Source organism: Gavialis gangeticus, unplaced genomic scaffold (assembly GCF_001723915.1).
Source record: "Gavialis gangeticus isolate Ggan-Ray unplaced genomic scaffold, GavGan_comp1, whole genome shotgun sequence".
Lineage (NCBI taxonomy): Eukaryota > Metazoa > Chordata > Crocodylia > Gavialidae > Gavialis > Gavialis gangeticus.
The window spans coordinates 53,701,295-53,725,354 of record NW_017729034.1 but is presented as its reverse complement, the minus strand read 5'-3'; the positions used below and the strand labels follow the sequence as shown (position 1 = coordinate 53,725,354).

The following is a 24,060-nucleotide window of genomic DNA, read 5'->3' as shown; positions in this document are numbered from 1 at the left end:
TCCAACCCCCCTCCCCCATTTTGTGCATTTCTTTTCCGTCTCAGTTTTGGCAGGGTGTGGCAAGGCTCCGAGCAAGCCAGAAAGCTGAAGTGGCTTTCTGTAGGAAGAACCTAGAAACTACATCTACCTATCGATTAAGCTCAGTGTCACTAAAGAAAACAAAAGAACTAAAATATCCACTGCAAAGACTGCAGATACATCCTGTGCTAACCTAACTCACTTACTGTCCCCAGTAGCCTGTGATGCTCACTATCTCACATTGCATTTTTATATATTTCTGACAGTGCATTTTTATATTTCATCTGTCTCATTTTTACTTTGGCATTTTGTATTTTATATTTTATACTTTTAAACCCTTAAGGAATGTACTCCCTGTAGAATGAAGTTACACCCTAGACCAGTGTTAAAAACCACATTGAAACTGTAATTGTAAAGTGATAAAATCTGCTATATTGGGTGGTCCTTTGAGTGAATGCGAGTGTATGGTGATCAGTATGTAATTAAGTGACAATAGCCATTTTTAACTAGTCAAGCCAAGGCACTTACCCTATGGACTATTCTTGCAACCCATGACAATACAGCCATTAAGTCAATAAGTCAAAGGTGGACTCCCAAAACTTCAGGTAACAGCAGGCAGACACCCCTGTGACTAACAGCTGTCATGTACTACTCAAAACCCACGTGCGACAGCGACCTCCAGATTGGGTAGCCAAGATGATGCTGGGGGATCACAGAAGTCTGCCAGAAAGGGATAAAAGGCAGTGAAGCATGACCCTCAGTGGTGCCCTCTCATCCAGCACCTGACCTACCAAGACAGAAGGACAAGCAGGCAACCCCCTTCTAGAGAAGACATCTCCTTGAAAGAAGCTGACCATCGACAGCAGACTCCAGGGACTCGGTAGATATATTCACACCAGTGCTCTCACAATCACTACACGCTATATTACATGGGTTGGAATGAGTGAGTGCATGTGTGTGTATGTTTTAAGGTGACCAGTACCACCCATAACTCAAAGTTTGCATTTATGATTTTATTGGTAACTTCACATCCCGTCCAATAAACTAGAATTTATTATGACTTGCTTCTTTGTAGCCAACAGGCCATTAATTCAAGACTAGAAATATGGTGCATATTTTTATAGAGAGCATGGGAAACAACTTATCAAGGGGCATAGGTGATTCTCCATCACTTAAAAGTCTCCACCACTTGAAGTCATACTGAATTCAACAGGAATTTTCTGATATCCAGGATTTTAAGGCTATCGTGGATTTTTGATTAGAGGTGCACCAATACGTCAGTCCCACATCGAATCGGCATCAATATGAGAAAAATTAGGAGTATTGGCAGTCAGCTTTTTGTCTGATGTGGCCAATAATATGGCCTATAAATGTTGCATGCATGCGCACAGCCTGGCAGCATGAAAAGCAGCTGGGTCTGGTTGGTAAGTCTGTTGCGAGGGAAGGGGCATTGGGTGGGGGGGGAGCAGATTGAGGCCCCCATGGTGACAGAGGGAGTGCAGCTGAGGCTGGAGCTAGGGCAGGGGCAGGTGCTGCCCAGCTGGGGTGGGGCAGGGCATGGGACAGAGCTGCGGCTTGTCCGGGGAGACTAGGGGGGGAGCTCCTGCCACTGCATGCACCCCAGGAGGGCATGTCCCCCCTGGATCTGTGTGCAGGGTGAAGGTGGACTGCTGTTGTGAGCTAGGGCTGCACTTGGCTCTTCCCAGTGGGGGATGGGCCAGGCTGCTCTTGGGGTAGGCAGAGGCAGCACTGGAGGGAGTTGGGAGCGGGGCTGCAGCTACCCCAAAATTCACCATAGCCCCGTTCCCAGTGCTACCGCTGCCTGCCTTGAGTGAAACCCAGCCCAGCCCCTGCTGGGAAGAGCCCAGAGCAGCCCCAGCCTGCAGTGGCAGCCTGCCTTCACCCTGTGCACAGATCCCGGGGGGGCACATGCCCCCCATGCCCTGCTGTGGTGTGCGGTAGCAGGGACTCGACCCCCCCCCACCCCCCACCCCTTGGACAAGCTTCAGCTCCATCCCATGCCCCGCCCTGACTGGCCAGCGTCTGCCCCTGCCCCAGTACCGGCCCCACTGCCTCCCTCACAGTGGGGGCCTCGATCTGCCCTCCACACGCTCCTTTCCTCCCCCCACCCCTTCCCCCACAACAGACTTACCAGCTGGTCGCCACAGGGCTGCATATCCAAATCAAATCGGTGTTGGCTGATATGTATCATTAAAAATTGGCCATCAGTATTGGCCCAAGAAGTCTCTATTAGTGCACCCCTCATTTTGACTTCCGTGAGGCCAGAATTGTGTTTTCAGAGCAAGAGGTAGGTGCCTTTCTAAAGAAAATATTTTTGGCTCCACACAAAATACAGATTGAACTGCTGAGGGAAATTGTGTCTTGGTTAAAAAACAGATGATGGTAATAGTTTCTTCTAGTCTGATGCAATGCCAAGATAATGCAGTTTGCCAGTTTCAGATCTGCTATAAATGAGTGAGAAACTAACAGCCCCAAATTAAGCTCGGCTTCTATGGTACCCTACATTTACTTTAGATGTAAAAATGCAGTGCATGGTCTCACAGTTGTAGAATATTTGGAAAACCCTAAGAGCACTGTAACAACAAACACAGCATTCCCAGCTCCCCTGACAAGTTAATTTACCAATGGCAAACATTTAGTGAAAATAACCTTAGACACATCAGTGAGATCCCGGATGACAACATTACTGCACCTGCACATTTTAATTGTTGTGAAAAAGGTGAGAATAATTGGTGCCTCATACATTGTACAATACTGAGAAGCAAGGAAGGCAGGGAAGTGTATAGCAATTCCAGCATAAAACTGCGCAGGCAGTAAGACAAAAACAGAGGCTGCATTATTTATCGTGTCAGATCGCTTTTTACTCACAAACTGATATGTGTAAAAGAGAATGGTAAATCTTCATCACACTTGACCTGCTACAGAGTTAATAACAGGGCTAGGAAATATCAGTTTTACAGAGCTAATTGGTACTGGTAAAGTTCTCTAATGAAATGCCATCCTTCCCATTCCAGGAAGCAGAATAAAAATGGCACTCATCTGAGAGTGAGGAGGAATAATTTGTCGATGAGATGGTTATTATACCCTGCTGGAAAACTTGAGGCCATACAAACCTCCCAACATGAGCTTCTTGAATAAACCTAATTCTGAGTCCAAATTCCACCAAAGAAGAGCATCCTGGAGATAGAAGAAGGGGGGGGGGGAACAGTATCTTTTTGTCTGGCTTCAGTCCATCTCAGTGGTTCTCAAGTGGGGTGCTGCAATACAGGAACTGCCTCTGTGGCAGTGGTAGCAGCCAGGTAAACCTGCCTTGCATGCAGGGCTGTGGCATGCATGCCCTCCTGCTGCATTAGGGCTCTCTGATAACCCTGAAGCACTGTTTCACAATCAGGGTGCTACCAGATTTTTTTAGGGTGTCTGGAGGGACGGGGAGATAAGTGAAGTGTTAGGAACTAAGCTGATAAAATATGCAGATAAGCGCAGGGTCAGGCTTCTCCCTTCCTGGACAATCCCCCACCCCCACTGCCAGCCCCCTCTGCCCCCTCAGGAATAAAGCTCTGTATTCTATAAATTAGCTTTTGAACTTGGGTGCTACTCCAGTCCAGTGAGGGTGCCTTCAGTTCAGAGAGGTTGACAACTGCTGCACTGAAGCAAACAGCTGGTTTGGGCTATAGCCCAGTCCAAAGGCCCCCACACTTCCCAGAAACAGGCATGCAGGGCCCATATGCTTTAGGGTTATCAGAGAGGGCTAGCAATGTGTGCTACAGCCATTCCCAGGCTGACTGTGCAGCAGACACAGTGGGCAGTTGAACCTGGAGGTCACAGCATGCAGTAGAAAAACACAGAAGTAATTTGAGGTAGCACCAACAGTGGGTCTCAACTGGGGATGCCGCCACATTCAGAAAAGTGGTTGGGGGGTGCTGTGACTGCAAAGGTTGAGAAACATTGCTCTGCCTTACTAGCCTAAGAAAATGAACTGTGACTGGCACCCAGAAAGCTCCCCAAAGCTTGATGATTTCAGGGAATTCTCAACAGTTTTAACCTGGAGAAGGGAAATAGTACTGAGTTATAAGTACTGTTGATCAAGATGATACTGAATCCTTCTGTGCCTTCACAGAAAAGTCCTAGGTCTCGCCAGTAGGCTTCTGTAGGTCTTCACTTACGTAATATGTAAGAGCTGCCAGTCAGACCTCTGGATTTGTACTCTTGGTTGAACAGAAATACAAAGGTCACTTGACAAAGTTTGTGCAAGTGTTATTGTCACTGTTTCTTACTGACTGCAGTAGGAAACAGCTAGGCAATAAGCCAAGTTGAGGGACTGCCAGGTGGTAACCAGGTGCTGGTGCAGACACAACTGATTTAGCAGCCCTTGGCTAGACTCAGTAATGTTAGTGAAGTTAATTGCTTTGATCCTTTGGGCAGCTTCTAACATTATCTTCATCAGTGCAAATGAACTGAGCATATGATCTTTACAGTATGGTGTAAGCAAGAGCAAACTAGTGAAAGACTATAATGGGGAGGTAAACCAAGGGAAAGAAAATCACGGTTAATCTGAAGGCTAGTTCTGCAGCATTGACGCTTGCTTTTCCACATAGTCCCCTTCCTACTCTGCTCCCACTCCTTGTTGCCTTGTCCAGTCCTGGTGCATTACAAGGATTCTCGATTGGTTTTCTCCTGCTCTGATTAAAGTAAACCCCCACCATTCCAGGGTAGATTTTACACTCTGCACCTTCACCTGCCCTGATGGTGTCTGGGGTTAAGGCTCTCCCAAGAGGGATCAGTGAATGGAAATCTGCCTTCATTCCCTCATCACTCCAGTGATTGTCTGAAAAGGAGCACATACATGGACTCTTTTTTAAAAATTCTAAGATGGTTGTTCTCAAATAGTTAATGCACTCTCCTAGGAGGCTGCAGTGTTCACTGCTGTAAAGCAGAAATACATGATCTATCTGGCAGCTGGTTCACTATCTGCTTCACAGCAGTGCTAACTTCCACACATTGACCATATTCTGAGACTTGGCAAACAAGTAGTGGGAGCAGTAAGCAGGCTCCTTGCTACAGAATGGACTGAGTGGCTTCCTATGATTGTTGTTTTGGAAAACTTCGTGTCACAGATATGTCCAAGATATAAACATGTTAAGATCATGCCATTTGATAGTGTTAGTCACAGCCATTCTCCAACTACCCCCGTCATTGTATAGACCAAGCACATAAGATCTACAAACTGTTCAACCTGAACCACTTAGGTCCAGATCCACAAACCAGTTCAGAGCCAATGAAGGGTTTAGGCACCTGCAACAAGACTTAGCCATCTGAAGTCCATCTAGACACCCATCACCTGCCTAGCCAATTCAGCCACCTCCCTGTCTGACCTGAAAGTTCCCTAGTTGTCTAAATTTCTGCTTCCATCCTTGCCCAGCACTGCCCTAGCCTAAGCTACACAGCTAGGACCTGCCTAAGTAGTGAAAGTCCTGGATTCATATCCATCCTCACCCTGTACATATGACAGTTACTGTGGAGCAGTGGTCATACTGTAAATTCATATCTATACCTTTCTCATGGTAACTTGTGTAGCCTTAACCTTAGATGCCCAAATCTCACATAAAGCGCATTTTAGGCACCTAAGCCCTTCTATGGATCTTGGCCTTAGTTTTAATGTCATTTTTTTCAGTCTTCTCACTTCCAGGTAAAAAATACACCCCAGCAAACTAACCTTGTGTTCAATACAAGCTTATGCATGGTCTCTGAGTCCCAACAGATTTTTAATGCTATGTAGATAGTATTTCTATCTTTAAACATATCAAAGATTTCACACCATTCCTCAAAGTTTCCCTCAAACTTATAGCTTGTTGTTTTACAGAATATCTGTAACACTTTGTTTTCTTTTCCACTTTTTAATTGCTAATTGTTAGCATTGTGAAGATGCAACACTCCTCTTTTATTCAAATTATTCCAATAAAAATCATTTTTAAAAATCAGAAGGAAAAATCAGTAGCACAGGTGCAGATGCTAAAAGGAAATGAACTGTTTGGAATAGCTCCATTTTTATAGTTACTTAAAAAAAATCTTCCAAGCAACTAAAACTTACAGAACTACGTCTAACTTAGTTTGGCTTGAGTCATCTGTGCTTTTGGAGTGGTGGGGAGTAAGAAGCAATCTGTGTGGCAACCTGCGAAGCAGCAGATCAGCATCATAATAAGCACTTACTTGGTACGATGTATGTCCACAAAAGGATGTGGTCTCTTACTGGGAATATGACTTGAAGCGTGTCCTGTTAGGATCTTGAGCTCATCTGTGGTGTAGGTGCATTACATGTGCTGCTGTCACTTTTACTTAGGCTGGCCATGTGGTAGCAGTATGTCTGAGAGGTTCATCATGAAGCCAGCATGACCATAGTGCAGAAGAGCATGGGTTTTGCTATAACATACAGCGTGTTAGAACCTAAGTAATTCATTAATAAGATGGAAGACAAAATGTGGATTTCCAAAGTTTGCAAATCTGGTACAAATCATATAAACACGATTAAAAGAAAATAAGAATTACTTTCTCACAAAATGGCCTAGGCTTGTTTATTGTTACTGGTGTTACTGAGTTTTAATGTCCATAGCATTAAATATATATGTCACGGTGATGGACACAGTATGAAGATCTGATAGCAACACTATATAGCGAAAGGTAACAAAACTTTGCTACAGAACTGCCTATTCCATCTTGCATTTACGCCAAGTGGGAGAAGGCACCTGGCTGCGGATTCCCGTGATAAGAATTAGAAAGACTCCACTGTAGGTACAATAATAAGAAACACTGGACACTGATAGCTGGAAATTTTTTAATTACAAAAAAAATGAGGAGCATGTGTGTTATGTTCTACAGTACATTAAGGACCTGCTATAGGCTTCAGAAATAGGCATGCATTCCTGTAAATGCAACAGGAGTGCGTAATTATATGTAAGAGCAGCCTTTTAAGTAAAACTGCTTTGTTTTCAAATAAGGAGCACCATATATGCTTTGTGAAGGCTTTCCATGCACTGGCTATATTTTTTTTTTTCAAAACCTGCCTTATAGCAATGTGCAGTCTGGCTCATTCATACATTATTTCAATATGGCTGCATGCACACTGTATTAATATGTTGCTACACATAATTACTACCTGTGTAACACATGAAAGAAAAGAAAAAAATAGGTTTGCTATTAAAAATTCTTAGATACAGCTCTAATATTACAGTCACTGTACAGTTCTATTACATATTCATTACTCCTATTCAAAATTTGTCTTTGTGATACATTATGTATAAAATGTCAATTATTTAACATGCAGTCATCTTTTTAGTTATGGCAGGAAACAGATGTCTATGGGATTTTCACCGAGTTGCATTAAGATTTTCAGTTGTGTTCACTCCCAACTCCAAACATTATTCTTTCTGACCACTTATAAAATTCCACCAGAAGTGTCAGCACCTCTGCAGGGGAAGGAATGGCAGTCAGATTTTATTGGTTGTTCTAATAATTACAAGAACCTGAGATGAAGTGGCACTGCATTTTAGGACATCCTGAAACTCTTTGAAGGTCCTTCCATCCCCACCTGCCAAGACTTTTTACTGAAGAACCTCTGCCCCAATGGTATTCTCTCTCAGAAGTTAGAAAAATAAATGTTTTGAGGTTTGTTGTTATATCTGAAAAATAAAACCATCTGCAGCTGACTGACCTAGCCATGTCTATTTGAATTTTAAGGAATGCATGGTCCTTTAAGTAGGAGTTTTCTTTATTGCTCTTCTGACAAGCTGTGCTGAGAGGCTGTGTCCTCCAGGGCCATATCCTCCTGGCTAGCCCTCCTGCATTCCAGGTTCTGAGCCATGAAAATGGCATGGGCAGGGCCTAGCTCTCTCCGGGGTCTCGATTCAGTAGTATCCATTGCTTCACACGTCTCAGAGAATTGCTTAGAAAAGTATAAAAGAGTTTTAGGAAATAGCTTAATAGGGTTTTTTTTCAGAATGACATTTTGAAACAAGGTACAGCTTGAGCAAGGCTCTTAACATTCATTATTTACAGTGGGCATTTCAAGTGCTAGAAAGGAAACCAGAGATGACTTTCATATGTGTCCCCCTTCATATGATAATGGCATAAAGCACGAGATAAGAGGCAAGTATGTACTATGCTGTATAGGATTGTTTTAAATTTCACTTGCAATGAACCATGAACAACAGAAGACTGTTTTATCCTGAAATGTAGTGAGTCTGATGCTGTTCCAGCTTTGCCAGAAGACTATCATGCTATTGCAGCTGATTTAAGTACAGATTTTACTACATTCAAGCAAGTAGTCACATGGACCTCCAGAGTTTACTTTATGACTACGGAAAGTGCTCAGCACAACTGACCAAAATGGAAAGGTGACATCCACATCTTGCAGGATTCAGATGGCAACCTCTTTGGGGTAGGAGATGCATCTTACCATCTGTTTGGGTAGCGACAAGCATGTTTATTGGTGTTGCAGAAGTAATGAAGAGTAATGCATGTTACTTGCATGAATAATGATGGAAGATTAGACCATAAAAAGTAATGTGCAGTCTAGTTTCTCTTGGAGTTTATGGCAAAGTTCCTTGCATTCACTGGGAGTAAGACTGAGCCTTACATGTGTTTGGGATGAAGTACATATGTCAAGGGGGCTCTGCCATCTGAAGCTTGAACAAGGAGTGTCATGTAGTAACATGATCCTATGCTGTGTGTCAGAGAAAATAATTTTGTCATAATGACAGCACTATAAACTTACTTGATTCCATTTGTTAGTGTCAAATGAACCAGAGAGTAATTATGCTCTCTCGCACTTTGTCTCTTACTGGAATTGCCAAACTGCTTCATGGCTAATGATTTTATCATTTCATTTCATTGCCCCTGAGTGCTGTAGTGGAGACAATGGGATACAGAATGGTGACTAACTAAAACTAAAAATTAAATGACAGTCGGGTAGCCAGCAAAACACCACACCAAACTGCATGCACACAGATTTTCCTCAGGGAAGAGCATGGACGGGAACTTGTTGCAAATTTTTCAGTGAAAAGTTTTTCTGTCAGAACATGATGAAGTGTCAGACCCCAAACATTTTCATACTAGATTTTCATCAAGGTTTCTCAGCAGCAAATCATCCAAACCCTGTTAAAGTGAACACCTTATTTTAATGACCTTTTCTTACAGTCCCATAAGGTTTTGTTTTAACGAGGCTGTGCTGTAATTAAACATTGGACCTGGTATTGGCAACAGGGGATGACATGATAGCGGACCTACAGATCAGTGGTCACCTGGGGGACAGTGACCACCAAATAATAGAATTCATCATAAGGTGTAGGGTGGGTAAAGTAACTAGTAGGGTGGAAGTGCTAGACTTTAGGAAGGCTGACTTCAGCAAACTCAGGCGTTTAGTCAATGACGCACTGCAGAGTAAGAGATTTGGTGAGATGGGAGCCCAAGAAGGGTGGCTGTGCCTTAAGGAAATGATCCTTTGGGCACAGAGGGAGATGATCCCGATGCAGGGGAAAAGGGGGAAAAGGGCCAAGAGGCTTCCTTGGCTGACCAGAGAAATCCAGAGCAGCCTAAGGACAAAAAGGGGGGCATATAAGCAGTGGAAACAGGGAGAGATTACTAAAGAGGAGTATACCTCCTCAGCTTGCAGTTGTAGGAAGGCAGTTAGAAAGGCCAAAGCTGCCATGGAGCTGAGGATGGCATCCCAAGTTAAGGATAACAAAAAATTATTTTTCAGATATATAGGGAGTAAAAGGAAGGCCCAGGGTGGAATAGGATCACAACTGAATGGGCAAAAGCAATTGGTGACAGAAAGGGGGAACAAAGCTGAACTCCTCAATGAGCTCTTTGCCTCAGTCTTCCTAAACAAGGGGCAAGACAAGTCTCACATGGTAGAGAGGCAACAGCTGGGCACCAGATTACCAAGCATTGACCGTGAGATGTTGCAGAGTCACTTGGAAGGACTGGATGTGTTTAAGATGGCAGGCCCGAATGAGCTCCATCTGAGGGTACTGAAGGCACTGGCTGATGTCATTGCACAGCCACTGGCAAGACTATTTGAGCACTCGTGGCACATGGGACAGGTCTATGCAGGGGGTCGGACTCGATGATCTATAGAGGTCCCTTCTGACCCTAACATCTATGAATCTATGAATTTGTTGGATGGAGGAGAGAGAGTGGGGCAGGGAGGGAGAGAGCGACTTTTTAGCTTGGTGGTTAAGATAGTTACCTGGGATGCAGGAGACTGAGATTCAAGTCCCTGGTCTGAATCAAGCAGAGCGTGGGCCTGAACTTGAGGCTCCATATGCCAGATGAATTCCCCAACAACTGGCTTATTAGCTATTAATGGGTGGGGTTTTCTCACCTATTTTGAAAGTTCATGGCTCAACTTGGTAGAGAACAGAAAAAAACCCTCAAAACCTTGCCATTACTTTACAAAACAAAACTAGTTTTCTTCCCAGCTAGACAGGACAGAAAAAACAAGCCATGCCAGACGGATTTTAGCCACCACTCCTTAAAATGCACTACTACTACAAGGTGCTCAGACCCCATGGGAAGGAAGGCAATATAAGAACCTGACTATAAGAGAGTAGCTCATGCTTTGTGTGCCTTACCCGTGTTGCTTGACTTGCTGCTCTAGCAGATGGACCCATGGCAATATTGACACTGCTGGATGACTGGGTATCACTGGTGTTACCTCCATCTGCAGCTGAGAGCCCAGAAATGACCAAAGCACTTGAAAAACTTCTTTTGCCGAACAGAAGGCTGAGCGTAGAGCTGGTTGAGGAGGTCAGACCAGACCTGAACATTGCTCCAGCTTGATCCTGAACAGCCAGCTGGCCAGCGGCAGGAATGGCAGGGGGTTGAGAAAATACAGATGTCATAGAATTGTGGAAGGAGAGCTGACTGCCAGAAAGCCTTTGAGCAATTTCATGTGCAGATGTGGAAGCTCGAATAAAAGGCTGGCAGCTTTCTACAATTGGTTCAGAATGACTTGAAACAGGCGGTCGCTGGGTTAAGGCAGCATGCATCTGAGCAGACTGACTCCTGGGTTTTCTTCTGCCTTTAAAACAAAAATATTACACCCCGTTTTAAATCTCTTCAACATTGTCCCATCAAAATACGCACTACTGCCTCTGTCTAGTGAGCAGGCTGTACCACAGATAGATCATTCTTTATAGCACGTGTAGTTTTATGCTGAGGATCTGAAGGATTTTTTGCAAACATTTGGAGAACCACAGAAATTAGAGACTGATGAAACCTCTTATAACATCTAGTCCATCCTGTTTCCATTATGGACTGCTCCCAAACTTCTCTTGTGTTTGGATCAAGACAGAATCTGACCTTAGGTGAGGTAGGTAAATAACATAATTATTAAAAAAATTCAACAGAGGAGTAACTGGAGAAATCAGGGATCTTATTTAAAGTTATGCAGAAATCAGTAGGAGAAATAAGAACAACATCCAGGAACCATTATTCTATTGACTACTTCATATCAACTTGAAGTCAACCCTGACTTTGATGATAGTATTTGTCACAACATTAATGATGTGGAGTTAGAGGAAGTACAGTTAACCAGTTTGCAGATGGCACCAAGCTGGTGGAGCTACAGACACTCTGAAGGATAGGCTTAGGATTTGGCATGTCCTCCACACATTGGCGAAACAGTTTGAAATGAATTGGATGAAATTCAGTAAAGACAAGTACAAAGTTCTGCACAAGGACAGAACAATCACACACACAAATACTGATTAGGCTGCACTACTGTAGAAAAGGACCTGGGGGTTATGGTGGACCTCAAGCTGAATATGAGTCAACCATGTGTTCTTGTTGCAAAGAAAATCAACAGCATACCAGGTTGTATTAAGAGGAGTGGTTTTTCCACTCCTGGGATTTGCAGGTGACACTTCTCTCAATACAACCCAGTATACTGTTGGCTTTCTTTGCACTAGGAACACACATGGAGGCCTGCATCCCAAGAAAGTTGTAGAGAAACTGGGAAGAGTCCACTGGAGAGCATCAAAAATGATCAGAGGGTTGGGAAACATGACTTATGAGGGAGGGTTGAAAAAAAATGGGACCATTTATTTTGGATAAAAGAAGGCTGATGGGGGATTTGATAATAGTCTTCAAATTCATGAAGGGTGGGTATAAAGAGGATGATGTCACATTATTATTCTTTGTGGCTACAGGGGATGGGACAAGAAGACATGGTTTAAAACTACAATGAGGGAAATTCAGTTTGAATATTAGGAAGAGTTTCTCATGATGAGGATGCTTAAGTACTGGAACAAATTACCTTGAGGGGGTGAGGGATCCCTGTTCTTGGAAATGTACTTAAGCAAGTTAGACAAACACTTGAAGATCCTACCCTGAGCAGGGTGGCTGAGTAGGTGCCTTCCAACTCTATTTTTCTGAGCCTATAACTTAAGTCAATACCAACCCCATTGAAACATCCTGTTTCTACAGCTTTATACAGTTTGTTTGCAAAAAGTACAGTTTTTAAACAAAATCAAATTAAATCAAATTACTCCTGCCCTTTAGGACTAGGAATGTGAGGATTCTTCCACATCAGTATCAGAGAACAGAAAGTGTATGCTGCAGGAAAGCTATTGAGGCCAAGATCTTAACAGGGTTTAATATTGGACTGGATTTTTACCAGGGTATCCAGAGCATCTGGAGTTATCATAATTAATGACAAAAAGAATGTAGATGGGATAGTAAATCTCACATGTCAGCACATAAGCCAATCTCTGTAATTCGTATTCTGGAATGTCTGAATATACACAGAATAATTAACAAAAAAGTCCAGTCAGAAGCTACTGAATATGCTAAATACCTGCTTATGGATACAATGCACTCTCTGGGTAATGAACAACAGGCTGGCACACACAAAAGACCCCCCTTGTTGCTCCTCTATATGATTTTATACCTGCCTCACAGCAAATGTGTGTTCATGTGAATGCTTAATTGGCTTTCCATTATCCAGGAAACCCAAAATACTAACACATGGTGGAAGCTTTGTGTTATAGCCATAACTGCAGGTTTTAAAAAAAAATCTCAGTATTTTTAAAACTTTACAATGCTGGAGCCAGTTTTGCTTTTCAAGGATTCTGAGCCTGTTGGGTTTTTGTATTTTGGGTTTTTTTTGTGATACATGAAATAGGAAGAGGGGGTTATAAGACAGCTGCAGGAATCTTTGAAAAAGAAAATTCCTCCAGATACTGACATTTCTCAGCCAAACAAGTTTCTAGAAATGTGATTGTCTATGCTGCATTTATTAGTTACTTCAATTAATGTAGCATAATAATCCTGTTTCAAGGATCCCTCTATTAGTCAGTACTTAATGAGTGCTTTATATACACAGACCTCAAAGTGCTTCTCAGAGAAATATTATTAGCTTCATTTTGCAGGTACAGAGAAGTTAGATAACTGAGGTCAGACTTATGTGGCAGACCTGGCCAATAAAATGATTGAAGCCACTTAGTTGGGATAACATTTGATGGCCTGACAAGAAAAGAACATCATTTACAATATCTCATTCTTTCTATTGTCATATTCTGAACAACAAAGATTAAATTTTAAAAAATCCAGCAGTAGCCTTTTAGTACAAGCCCATGACTCCTTTTAAAAATCAACATGACTAAGGTAGCTAACCCTGTCCACAGGTTTGAAAACATGCTCTTAGATTCCATGCACTCTAGATGGGATGTTGGGAGTGGTGTAAACTGTAATTAGACAGGTCAAAGCTGCAAAGTTAATATCCAGATGTGGTTCTGACTTTCCCAAAGATTGATGTTGTTCAAACTCTCGGGGAGGGGCGGGGAGGGAGGGGTGTTTTGGTTACACAGTTTGGTTTCTATGTCTAATGATTATTTTAAGGTGTTACTTTTTTTAAAAATACAAAGGACAGATAGGAATTAAGCACAAAGAGGCTGTGGACGTGTTAGTTTGTTCAAAATCTACAGTGGCCAAACATCTGTTCATGACTTAAACAGTGAAGCTAACCACTGTCCAAAAATATAATATATTCATTCCAAATTCAGTGGTTACAGCACTGTATAGTAGACCACCCATATCTACACATAAATAACTCAGTCTCTGAAAATGCTTAAAAAACAAAGACCGTTCTATGTACTGTATCATACAATTAGTATACCTCTTGGTATACCCAACACAGTTTTAATTCTCATTTTCCTCACTTTATGTGTATATATATTATTTTAATTGTATATATATTATTTAATTATTTTCAGACAATGGCACCAGCCAGCAAAATGTCATATTCAATTAAAAAGCACTAAAGTCACTTGATTTGTAGATTATCTGGCTAGAACAGATCACTGTGATTATCTATTCTGACCTCTTGTGTGACAGGCCACGGGACTTTCCCAAATTATTATTCTTAGAAAAACATCCAGTCTTTATTAAAAATGTTCCAGAATCAACATCAACCCTTAGTAAATTTTTCCAATGGTTAATTACCCTCACTGTTTAAAATGTGCACCTAATTTACTTTCTGAATTTGTCTAGCTTCATTATCTCCTTGTCTGCTAGATAGAGGAACCATTTACTTACTACTAGAGCTGTGTGAAACTTCGGTCCCTGATTTGATATGGTCGGAGATTCAGCCTGATTCGGTAGCTGAATCTCTGAATCCAATCGTATCAGAGGACCTTTTAATCCCTCCAAATCGAATCGGAACCGTCTGAATTGATTCAGAGAGATTCGGAGATTCAGACAGAGACAGCTTTATACATTTTTTCTACATACCTCTAGGTAGCAGGGGCTTGTGAGTGCTGCGATGCTGGGGCGTATGGGGTGTCTCTCAGAAGTGCGGAGGGCTCCCCAGTGCACTCAGCAGCAGACCCGGAAGTAGACCAGAAGCACTTCCACTACACTTCTGGGTCCACTGGGGAGCACTCTGGGGGGGCACTTGCACCCCCCAGCTCAGTAACTGGTGCTTCCTGGGTGTGGGGGGGGCACCTGGGGTCCCCCTGTGGCCAATCGCTGAGCCAGGGAAGCATGAGGGGGGCCCCCCAGTGCACTCCCTGGCAGACCCGGAACTGGACTGGAAGTACTTGTGGTCCACTCCTGGTTCACCACTGAGCATGTCGGGGGCCCCCCTGCACTCCTGTGTGATGCTCCATCCCCCCCGCATTGCAGCATTCACGAGCTGCACCTCTACCTCAAGGTATGTAGAAAAAACTTTTAAAGCTGTGTCTATGGCCGAATCACTGATTCTCCAAATCAGCATTGAATCTTCAGATTCGGATTCGGCGAAATTGAATTGGAGACAGTGATCTGAATCAACAAATCGAATCACTGTCCCTGATTTGGGCCGAATCTGAATAGGACCTGCTTCACACAACCCTACTTATTACCATATTGCAGTTCCCCCAGAGGCACTTATAGACTGCTTCCAAGGCTTTCCTTAGTCTCCTCTTTGATAAAATAAGATTAACCTCCTTGAGTTTTTCACTAAAAACCAGGCCTTTCATCATTCTCATGGAACTTCTCTGCTGCCTTTCCAAATTATCATCATTGTTCCTGGCAGTGTACATACCAGAATTTGACACAGGATTGCAGTAGCATCCAGGACTGAGGTCAGGTTGACAGGCCTATTTTCCCAGTCATTCCACTTGCTGCTTTAAAATATTTTTAAGTCTAGTCCTTTGGTTTTTCCACAATATTCCAAAACTTAAAGGAAATCCTTATTAATAGCTCAGAGGGATCTTTGGGATAGCTGTTTTAAAAAACAACTACTGTAAAAACAATTGATGTGACAATTTCATTTGGCTTTTTCTCCAAATGCCAAACAGAAATATTGATTTCTGCAAATCTTTGCATTTTTTGCATTATTACTGGCAGTTCTGTCATTTCCATCTCATAGTGGACAGAAAACAGCATGAGGACTTCTTTTGTTTCTCATAGTCTTACAATTTTTTCTTATTGTTTTAAATTCTGCTAGCCAGAATTTTCCACGTGTGTCCTTTTGTTCCTTTGCCAATTTAATGCAAGCCCTAGCTTCTAATTTTATATTTATTACTATAAATTTCCCCTTTTAAATTATTTATATACATAAATGTAAAATGTATATATATAAAATTTACTTCACTTCTAAGTCTAGTTGTTTTCTTTTGGAACTGGTATGGCCTTCTCTTTCCATTGTGGCTACATGGCACCTAGTGAAATGTTCTTAAATGGTTCCCAATTAGCATTCATTATCATATGGGCCGCTCAAGATCATTATTTTACAATTAAGCTTGCCTTTCTGATTGCTACGCTGTCAAACTATGAGAGCGTGTGGGGAAAACTCTCACACTGTACTCAATTAAAAGCAGCAGTTATTTTTATACCACAACATGATTTATATACCTGGCAAGACCTTTAATGTCAGGTCAAAAAGACTGAGCAAGAAAGAAAACAAGTACCATTTCCCTTTAGTTCTCTGCCTTAATTTACACTGCATACCATAAATATGATGTAAAGTCAATTAGTTCACAAAGAGCTGGCTACATGTTCATTAATGCGCCATAGTTACTACACATTTAGCTTAGCACTTAATTAATGAAGTACTAACTAAATGTGCAGTACCTATATTTACTGTACAGTAGTGCCGATGAATGTTGGGGTTTTTTGTGATGCTTACTGTGCAGTAGCCTAATATTACTGCCTAGTAGCATATTAGCACAGTTTTTGCCCAGCACACTACTGCACAGTGTTATTAGGCTATGGCACATTAAGCATCTTGTATAGATTTGCCCACTGTCAACAAATCCCGAGTCCAGAGTGATGTCATAAATTTTATATCTTCAGTTTCCTAATAATAATGTCACATCAGGATTCCCAATGCGAAGAATTTTAATTCTATTCTGTAGATTACCATAATGTAAAGTAAGTTTTAGCTTAGGAAGTTTTTGTACATATATGGGGAAGGCAAGAATTACTTCATAAGAGAATCACTGGCAAAATCTAAATGCTGGGTTTTTTGTCCTGATGACTGCCCTATTCATATAATAAGATTTTTCCCCCCTCCACTGCTTTATCCTCTATTATTTCCTCTATTTCCTTAAGGAAACCCTCTTGCTCAAATAATGAGGACATTTAGTGATTTTTTTCCCAGTGTCTGCCATTTAGAAATATGGTTAAGATTTTGGTGCACACACATAGCATGGATGCTTCCAACACACGGACAATGCAAAATAACGGGGTTCGTTGAATTCACCCTTTTGAATTCAACAAGCCCCTTCCATCTGCATTTGGCTTTTGACCACAGCTAAACGCATCCCTTTGTCCAGGGACTGAAAGCCAAGTCATTTGTTAGTGGAGGCTTAAGTGTACAACACTCGCCGGGGAACCTTTGGAGAAGCATGCCAGAAGGCCATTTCCTAAATATGCCTGGCAATTACGAGACGTTGACACTTCTGTTTTTCTCAAATTAGGATCTCCCAGTGGGATATTTGATTTCTTTTAATTGTCTCATTAAGGCCTTTTATGCTGTCCAGATGGCTGTAGAACCAGGTAGTAACTAGCCAGAAGAAATGGTAGAACAGGCTTCAATGATAAGCTCTATCCAACTTCCTACCAATCACTCCCTAACATGCTACACTGAGTAGACGTCAGATACAGGGGGCATCCTCGCCTGCATCATCACTTATGACTTTAAAACTTCTCAGAACACTGAATTTCATATGAGGTCGAATGACTCAGCAAACATCTCGGCAGCATTGTGATAAGAATGCAGCAAAACAGGATGGAAAGGGACATCCTGGCTCTCTGATCCAATCCCCTACTACTGCAGAAAAGCACAGCATATAGCACCTTTCATAAAGTTATCAGGATCCATCTTTAAATTAGCTTATTTGACCACTGTGCTTTTTATTAGAAAAGTGTTCCAGAATCCCCCTAGAACCCTTTAGAAAGCTAGAAACCCCCTTATTTCTTGCCTAAATTTATTCATAGCCAGTTTTATCAGTATCGGTTGTAGCCATGTTGGTCTCAGGAGACAGGCAGACAAGGTTCTTTGGGTAAATCCAGCATCTTTTATTAGACCAACTCAAATAGTTGGAAAAAATCTTTTTTGCAAGCTTTCAGGTACAAACAGCCTTCATCAGGCTGGGGAAACATCTCTTCATGGGCAGATTGTCCTTGCACCAATATTGTTGTTTAGCTTAAATGGCTCTTTTCTTGCCTTGGTATTTATCTCTCTGATGTGTTTAGAGAGAACACTTATATTCTGTCTCACCCTTTGTTTTGCTAGGGTGAATAAGCCAAGCACTTTTTGCTTCTTCTGGTAAGATTCATTTCCTATTCCCCTGATCACCCTAGCCATTCTCTGCATTTATTTCTGTTTGAATTAATCTTTCTTAAATATGGGTAACCGAAAAATGCTGTTCTAGATGAGGTTTCACCAGTGATAAGTACTATGGCATTAATAACTTCCCGTCTCTGCTGGAAATAAACACCTCACTTATTATTGCATATGCCTTCTTTATGTCCATCATAGTGCTACTTCATAGCCATCTTGTGATCAATTAAATATAAGCAAGTCTTTTTTCTTCACTGTCCTTTCCAAATGACAATTACCAGATGATCTGCCTCCAGTTTACAGAGGAAATCTAGATTATTATTTTTCTTTTTGCATTTTATACTCAAGGTATTTCTAATACTCAAGGTCATCCAGTTTTCTGTTGAATATTCTGAACCTCCTATGTGTTAACAATACTTCCAAATTTGTCATCAACAAAATTCATCATCACACTCCTACTTTTTGTGCCAGGACTACTAATGAAAATATTAAATAAAATCAATCCCAAGATCAATACCTAATCCCTTTTTCTCCCGCTTAACTGATCATTTCCTAACTAACATTGCATCAAATGCTTCACCAGAGTTCACGTAACTGATCTTTCTAAACGATGAAAAAAATTGATAGATCTAAATCCATCTTCTCAAAGCAAAATATTAGATTAGCTTGGAATGATCTTATTGTTAGTAACGCAATTTATCCCTTCCTCAATTTAACTCTGTTTTCACTTATTCCTTCCTTCAAAAATGTTTCTAAAGCCTTGTAAACTATTGAGGTTGGACTCCTGGGCCTCTGGTAGTCTGGATCATTATTTTCTCCTTCTTTTGTCTTCTGTACTCCAGCCCTCCAATTTGAGTAATTTAGGATTTTTGCTTTTGAAACCACAATTGAATGTGCCAGTTCTTTCAGTGGGTTGGGATGGACATTATCTACTGCTCACATAAGGTTCATGCAATCCATCCAATTTCAGACTAACCAATCTAGACTTGTTACTTTGGTTTTAGTTTCAGAGTCTGCCAACTCTTTATTGAGTTTCAGCAGCTGCCTTGGTCTCTGTCCCCTGTGTATCTTTTTGGGACATGTAATTGGTATATGCTCAACAAGAAAGGAAAGAGTGGACTGGATGTTTGTGCTGTCCTCCGCTTTATCAGTGCAGGTGAATAGTGGTGGATACTCATACTGTATATTTAAGAATCTAGTGGCCCAAGAACCAGGGGCAGAGCCAGGATTTGGCAAAAGGGGGTGTGGGAACAGCCACCTGCACTGAAGGGGTGGCTGCACCCCTGCTCCCATCCTGCTTCCCACCAACATTTTGGCACAGGCAAGCCATAATGCAGGAGCCTCCGGGGACTTTTCAAAGTCCTCAAAGCAAGTAAGCATTCCCCTCTTCCCCTCCATGCTAAGAGGAACATCCCCCCATCCCCTCCTCTTTTGTCCCTTCCTCCAGTCACTACTGCTTTCCTCACTGTCCCAAGGGCAGGGAATGCTTTAGAGGCACTCCTACCTGCTCCACTGTGCTATGTAGTGGTTGGGCTCACCTAGGGCAGCCCCTGTGCAGCTCAGCCGGAGTGGCAGGAGCAGCTCTGAAGATTCAGCTGCCCCTGGGACAGGGGATAAAAAAAGCCACAGCAGGTGGGGGGGGTGCAGGAAAGGGAGTGGAGGCAACATACCTCTGAGCATGAGCGGAAGAGGGGATTCTCTTCTGCTCTGGAGATTTTCTACTGCCCCAGAGGCTCCAGCAGCTTAGACCAATCTGAGAGGGGCGGATGCAGCTGTGCCATTGTGCCCCCTCTGGATCTGCCCCTGCCAAGAACTATGATCCTTTTCTGAGGCCAGGATCACCAAAAAGCACAATTCTTTGAATCACAATATGTATAGTTTGATACCACAGAACCTAGAGTTCTAGACAATGGTTGTTCTAAATTCTGTGAGAAAGGACCAGACATCCCAGTCCGTGTGTTCAATGCAGATACGCCTCAATACATGGTTCATAAATGCAAAAATGTAGGTACAAATACCTGCATGCTGATAAGCACCATGTGGAGAAGGCTGCAATTGCGGTGTTTCATTCCTTGTGTTCTGCGAGCTACTACTCTGGCTTGAATTTCTTGTTGAATGGTTGCTAGATGAAGATCCGCCACCACTATCCACCTCCTCAATGTTACCTCCACTATTGTGACTGGCATGGCAGTCCTTTCGCATTCTGTTTGTGTGAACAGACACATGATCAAGAGTTTAGTGTTTACTAGAATACGTAGGATGGATATCAGACAAACTCGCAGTACAAATGAACAATGGTACTCTCCCTAACCTTTTCAATGCTGCATGACATTTTGAGGATGGTAATTATATCACAACATGGTTACAGTAGATGCGAACACGTTAGTTTGGTCAAAAGAAGAAAAAAAGAAAAGAATGTGCAACTTCATACATTATCTAAGCCAAACCTTTCTTGAGGTTTGGTAAGCAGCCTGGGCATCCCACAACTCCTCAATGCATTTAATTTAATGTCAGTTTGATCTCCAAAGGCTAATTTCTATATAAGATGGCCGATGAGTATACTCTCCTCTCCAAAATCTCACTTGCTCTGGGGCTCTAAGGATAGGATATACTCTGAGAAACTACTATACTGAGAAAATCCCAGAGCACTAGCAAAACTTCAGTGATGGGGTCCAAAAGAGTAGGGTCTGGTCCCTCCTCTATAGACACAAAAGGTAAGTCTATCACATAAGAAGTGTACACATTAAGATGCTAGATACAGAGGTAGAGAGAGGAAAACTGTTGGGGTATATCCAGTGTAAAGTGTAGCTGATGTCAGATTTTCAAAGAAAAAAAATCCTAAGACATTTTTTGGATAAGGGTCATGACTTAGGTATGCTCATCTGAACCCAACTTCCAAAGCACTTGAAGCTGAACCTGCTAATGCCTATGTCCAAATTCTAATTATTTCTCCAATGCAGAAAGACTACATTGTTATTTGAAAAGAGTAAAAGGTTTGAATTATTTTTCTTTACAGAAGGCAGCCTTTCCTGAGGAATGTCTCAGAAATGCCTCTAATGCTAAGTAAAATGAAGCTAATGTGCTTGTCTGACAGAAGGCTATATTTGAATTGTATTAGTGCTTTCCATGATAGTTTTGGAGCTGTTCTCTCTATTTTTGCTTTGGATGCGCTATCAAAAATTAGTATTTTTTCAAACAACAGTGAACACTTTTTTTCACGGAAAATAAAGTGTGCCTGAGTGCCTCCAGACTCCCCCTGCCCTGCATATCATAATAGAGGTCAATTATTGTCTCAACACCTACCTTAACCACTTGGATCTGAACCATGTTTTAATGTTGTCCAAACTGATAGGTCCACCCCAAATATTCCTCAGCTGACTGTGTGTGCCCAGGTATGAGGTGGTTAAAGGGGAAACATACATTGGATATCCCAGTGGCTGATCACATGAAGAATTAATCAAGTTCCTCAGGACCTGTTTATTGTTCTGGATGCTGCCTCGCTCTGGGTTACGATTGCGCAAAAATATCAGCTCCTGTTGCTGCCCAGCCCAAAGCCCTCGGACACATTCCTTGTTTACCTACGGTTAGATAGAGACATATGAAACCATTTGAAAATGTTTCACATTTAAAAATGTATTAACATAAGTATGTTACCTGAATAGAATAGTAGTAATTACTTTGCATTATTATTTGTGAATCTCAGGACCTTAACAAACATTATTCTCTTAAGACTAAATTATTGCTTCAGATGGGTGGAGAATTGACATAAAATGATTCTAACCTCAAAGTAAAATCAGGCATCGAACCCAGGAGTCCTGGCTCCTAGCTATTATCAACCTCACTCTCCTAACTACATTGAATTATTAGAAAATGATAGCCAGATCTCAAGGATTCACTGGATGAAGACTTTAAACAGGGGTAGCACAGGAGCTGCTGCAATAATAGAAAGATAACTTTGGTACCTTGATAACTTTGAAGCTCAGGTAACTTTTGTGGAGCATAATAACTTTGTATTCATCTGTCCCTTCATCTACAACGTGTCTCAAGGTAAGCAGCTCTTCTCTGTTAGAAAGTACAGCACTGCGCCAGGCAGGGTCACCCTCATGACAAATTACAACCTTCTCCTCAAAAGCCTGGATTGCTTCGTACAGGACTGCTGGATCCTCATACTCATCTGGACAGGTGAACTGGTCCTGGTATTAAATGAATGGCATGATTATAGACAGCTCTGTCAAAAGACAGTAGGAACTGATGATCAACCAGATCCTGAGTTCATTGAAGACAGTGACATAGCACTGATTGACATTAACTGCAACAGTAAACATAAAAATGACAGTAGCAATAGTCTGGAGTGAAGGTTGAAGGAAGAGTGACAAAGCAATTAAACACCACAGTAACACAGCATTAACACCACATTAAGACATTTGTGTTTATGTTAGTTGTGTGCAAAATCTTTATTAGGACAAGACTCGAAGAAGGGCATTTTAACTATTTTCTTCTTAAAGTCTGAAAACGGAGAACGTGGACTTGAAAATTCCTTCATGCGGCAAAAAACTGAAGTGGAGCCACCTGTAACGTTCTGTACTTTGGGTGGCATATTAGTTCTTATAAAATAGTTCAAAACTGAGAAACCAATAAAGCAGCAATTCTTAACCAGGGTACATCTGCACCCCAGGGTGCCATGAGATCCTTTTAAGGGTACAGCAGGATGCTAAACAATATTAGTACTGTTAGGTTTGTAAACACCTACATGTGATTCACAAGATAAACCCAGAGATTTCAAACAGGAATCCACAGCATTAAAAACCTTCTGCCCAAGTGTGGTCTTTCTGAGATCTTTGGCACAGAAAAATTGCTCTATTATTTTTCTGTAGTCAAGAAATGAGGGAAAGCTAAGAGCTGGCATTTTCTGAGGAGTGGCTCAAGTCCAAAAAATGTTGACAACTACTGCTATTAAGAGATATCACAATAGGCACAATATGTTATTTTCTTTTACCTGACAATATTGTCAGTATTTGTGCAAAGAGACAATGTCAATGAAGTACAGAAGTTAATCCACTTTCATAGTGTTTTTAACTTGATTTCAGCAGTTCTGAAAATGACACATTTCCCCCCTCTGGTTTCCCCAAAACATTTCTGAATACCGCCAATACTAGTATGCTCCTTAATTAGGACTATGTATGGCTAATCCTTGTGTACCAGAAAAGGCAGTGTTTTTCTGCTCTCAGAGCACAAGCTAACTGCATTTCTCTGAGTTCTTCCCTGTTCTCTATTCTTCAGACATTACTTTTCAGGGTGGAATCATCCGATTCTCCCATTCTCACACTTCCTCCTAGGCTGAAGTTTCCTCTGTATCTATTACAATTGCCTCAGCCTATCTGACCTACATTCAGCACACCTGCAATTCTCTTCTTTCCAGCAGCTCCAATCAGTGGTTATATTGGATTGACCTCAGTCTTCTTAAAATAAATGTTTTTCAGGGGATAAAAGATCCTAAAACAATTAACATACTATATACATGTTTACCTTCCCTGAGGCTTATCATTCCAAGGGAATCAAATGATGTAAGACTGGTATCTTTTTTATGCTATGGGTATCCTCTGTCACCAAAATGACCTGACTCAAGAAGTCTATGGGCCAACAAGAGGCAATGCACTGCTTGACCTGGTACTGGCTACTGGGGATGACCTAATTGG

General features: G+C 41.8%; 1 protein-coding gene and 1 long non-coding RNA gene across 2 annotated transcripts in view; both read right to left on the bottom strand.

The window, feature by feature from the left end:
• LOC109304808 overlaps positions 1-146 on the bottom strand; it is a 5,526-nt gene extending 5,380 nt beyond the window's left edge. Inside the window, exon 1 of the long non-coding RNA XR_002099469.1 lies at positions 7-146. This is a non-coding gene — a long non-coding RNA (uncharacterized LOC109304808). The remainder of the gene's footprint in view (positions 1-6) is intronic.
• Positions 147-6,854: 6,708 nt separating this feature from the next.
• Positions 6,855-24,060, bottom strand: part of PCNX2 (pecanex homolog 2 (Drosophila)) — a 328,028-nt gene continuing 310,822 nt past the window's right edge. The window contains exons 31-35 of the mRNA XM_019527461.1: positions 22,327-22,557; positions 21,668-21,942; positions 20,383-20,567; positions 10,668-11,116; positions 6,855-7,975 (exon numbers count right to left, since the gene is read on the bottom strand). Coding sequence (XP_019383006.1) covers positions 7,802-7,975; positions 10,668-11,116; positions 20,383-20,567; positions 21,668-21,942; positions 22,327-22,557 — 1,314 coding nt within the window. The 3' untranslated portion in view covers positions 6,855-7,801. The remainder of the gene's footprint in view (positions 7,976-10,667; positions 11,117-20,382; positions 20,568-21,667; positions 21,943-22,326; positions 22,558-24,060) is intronic.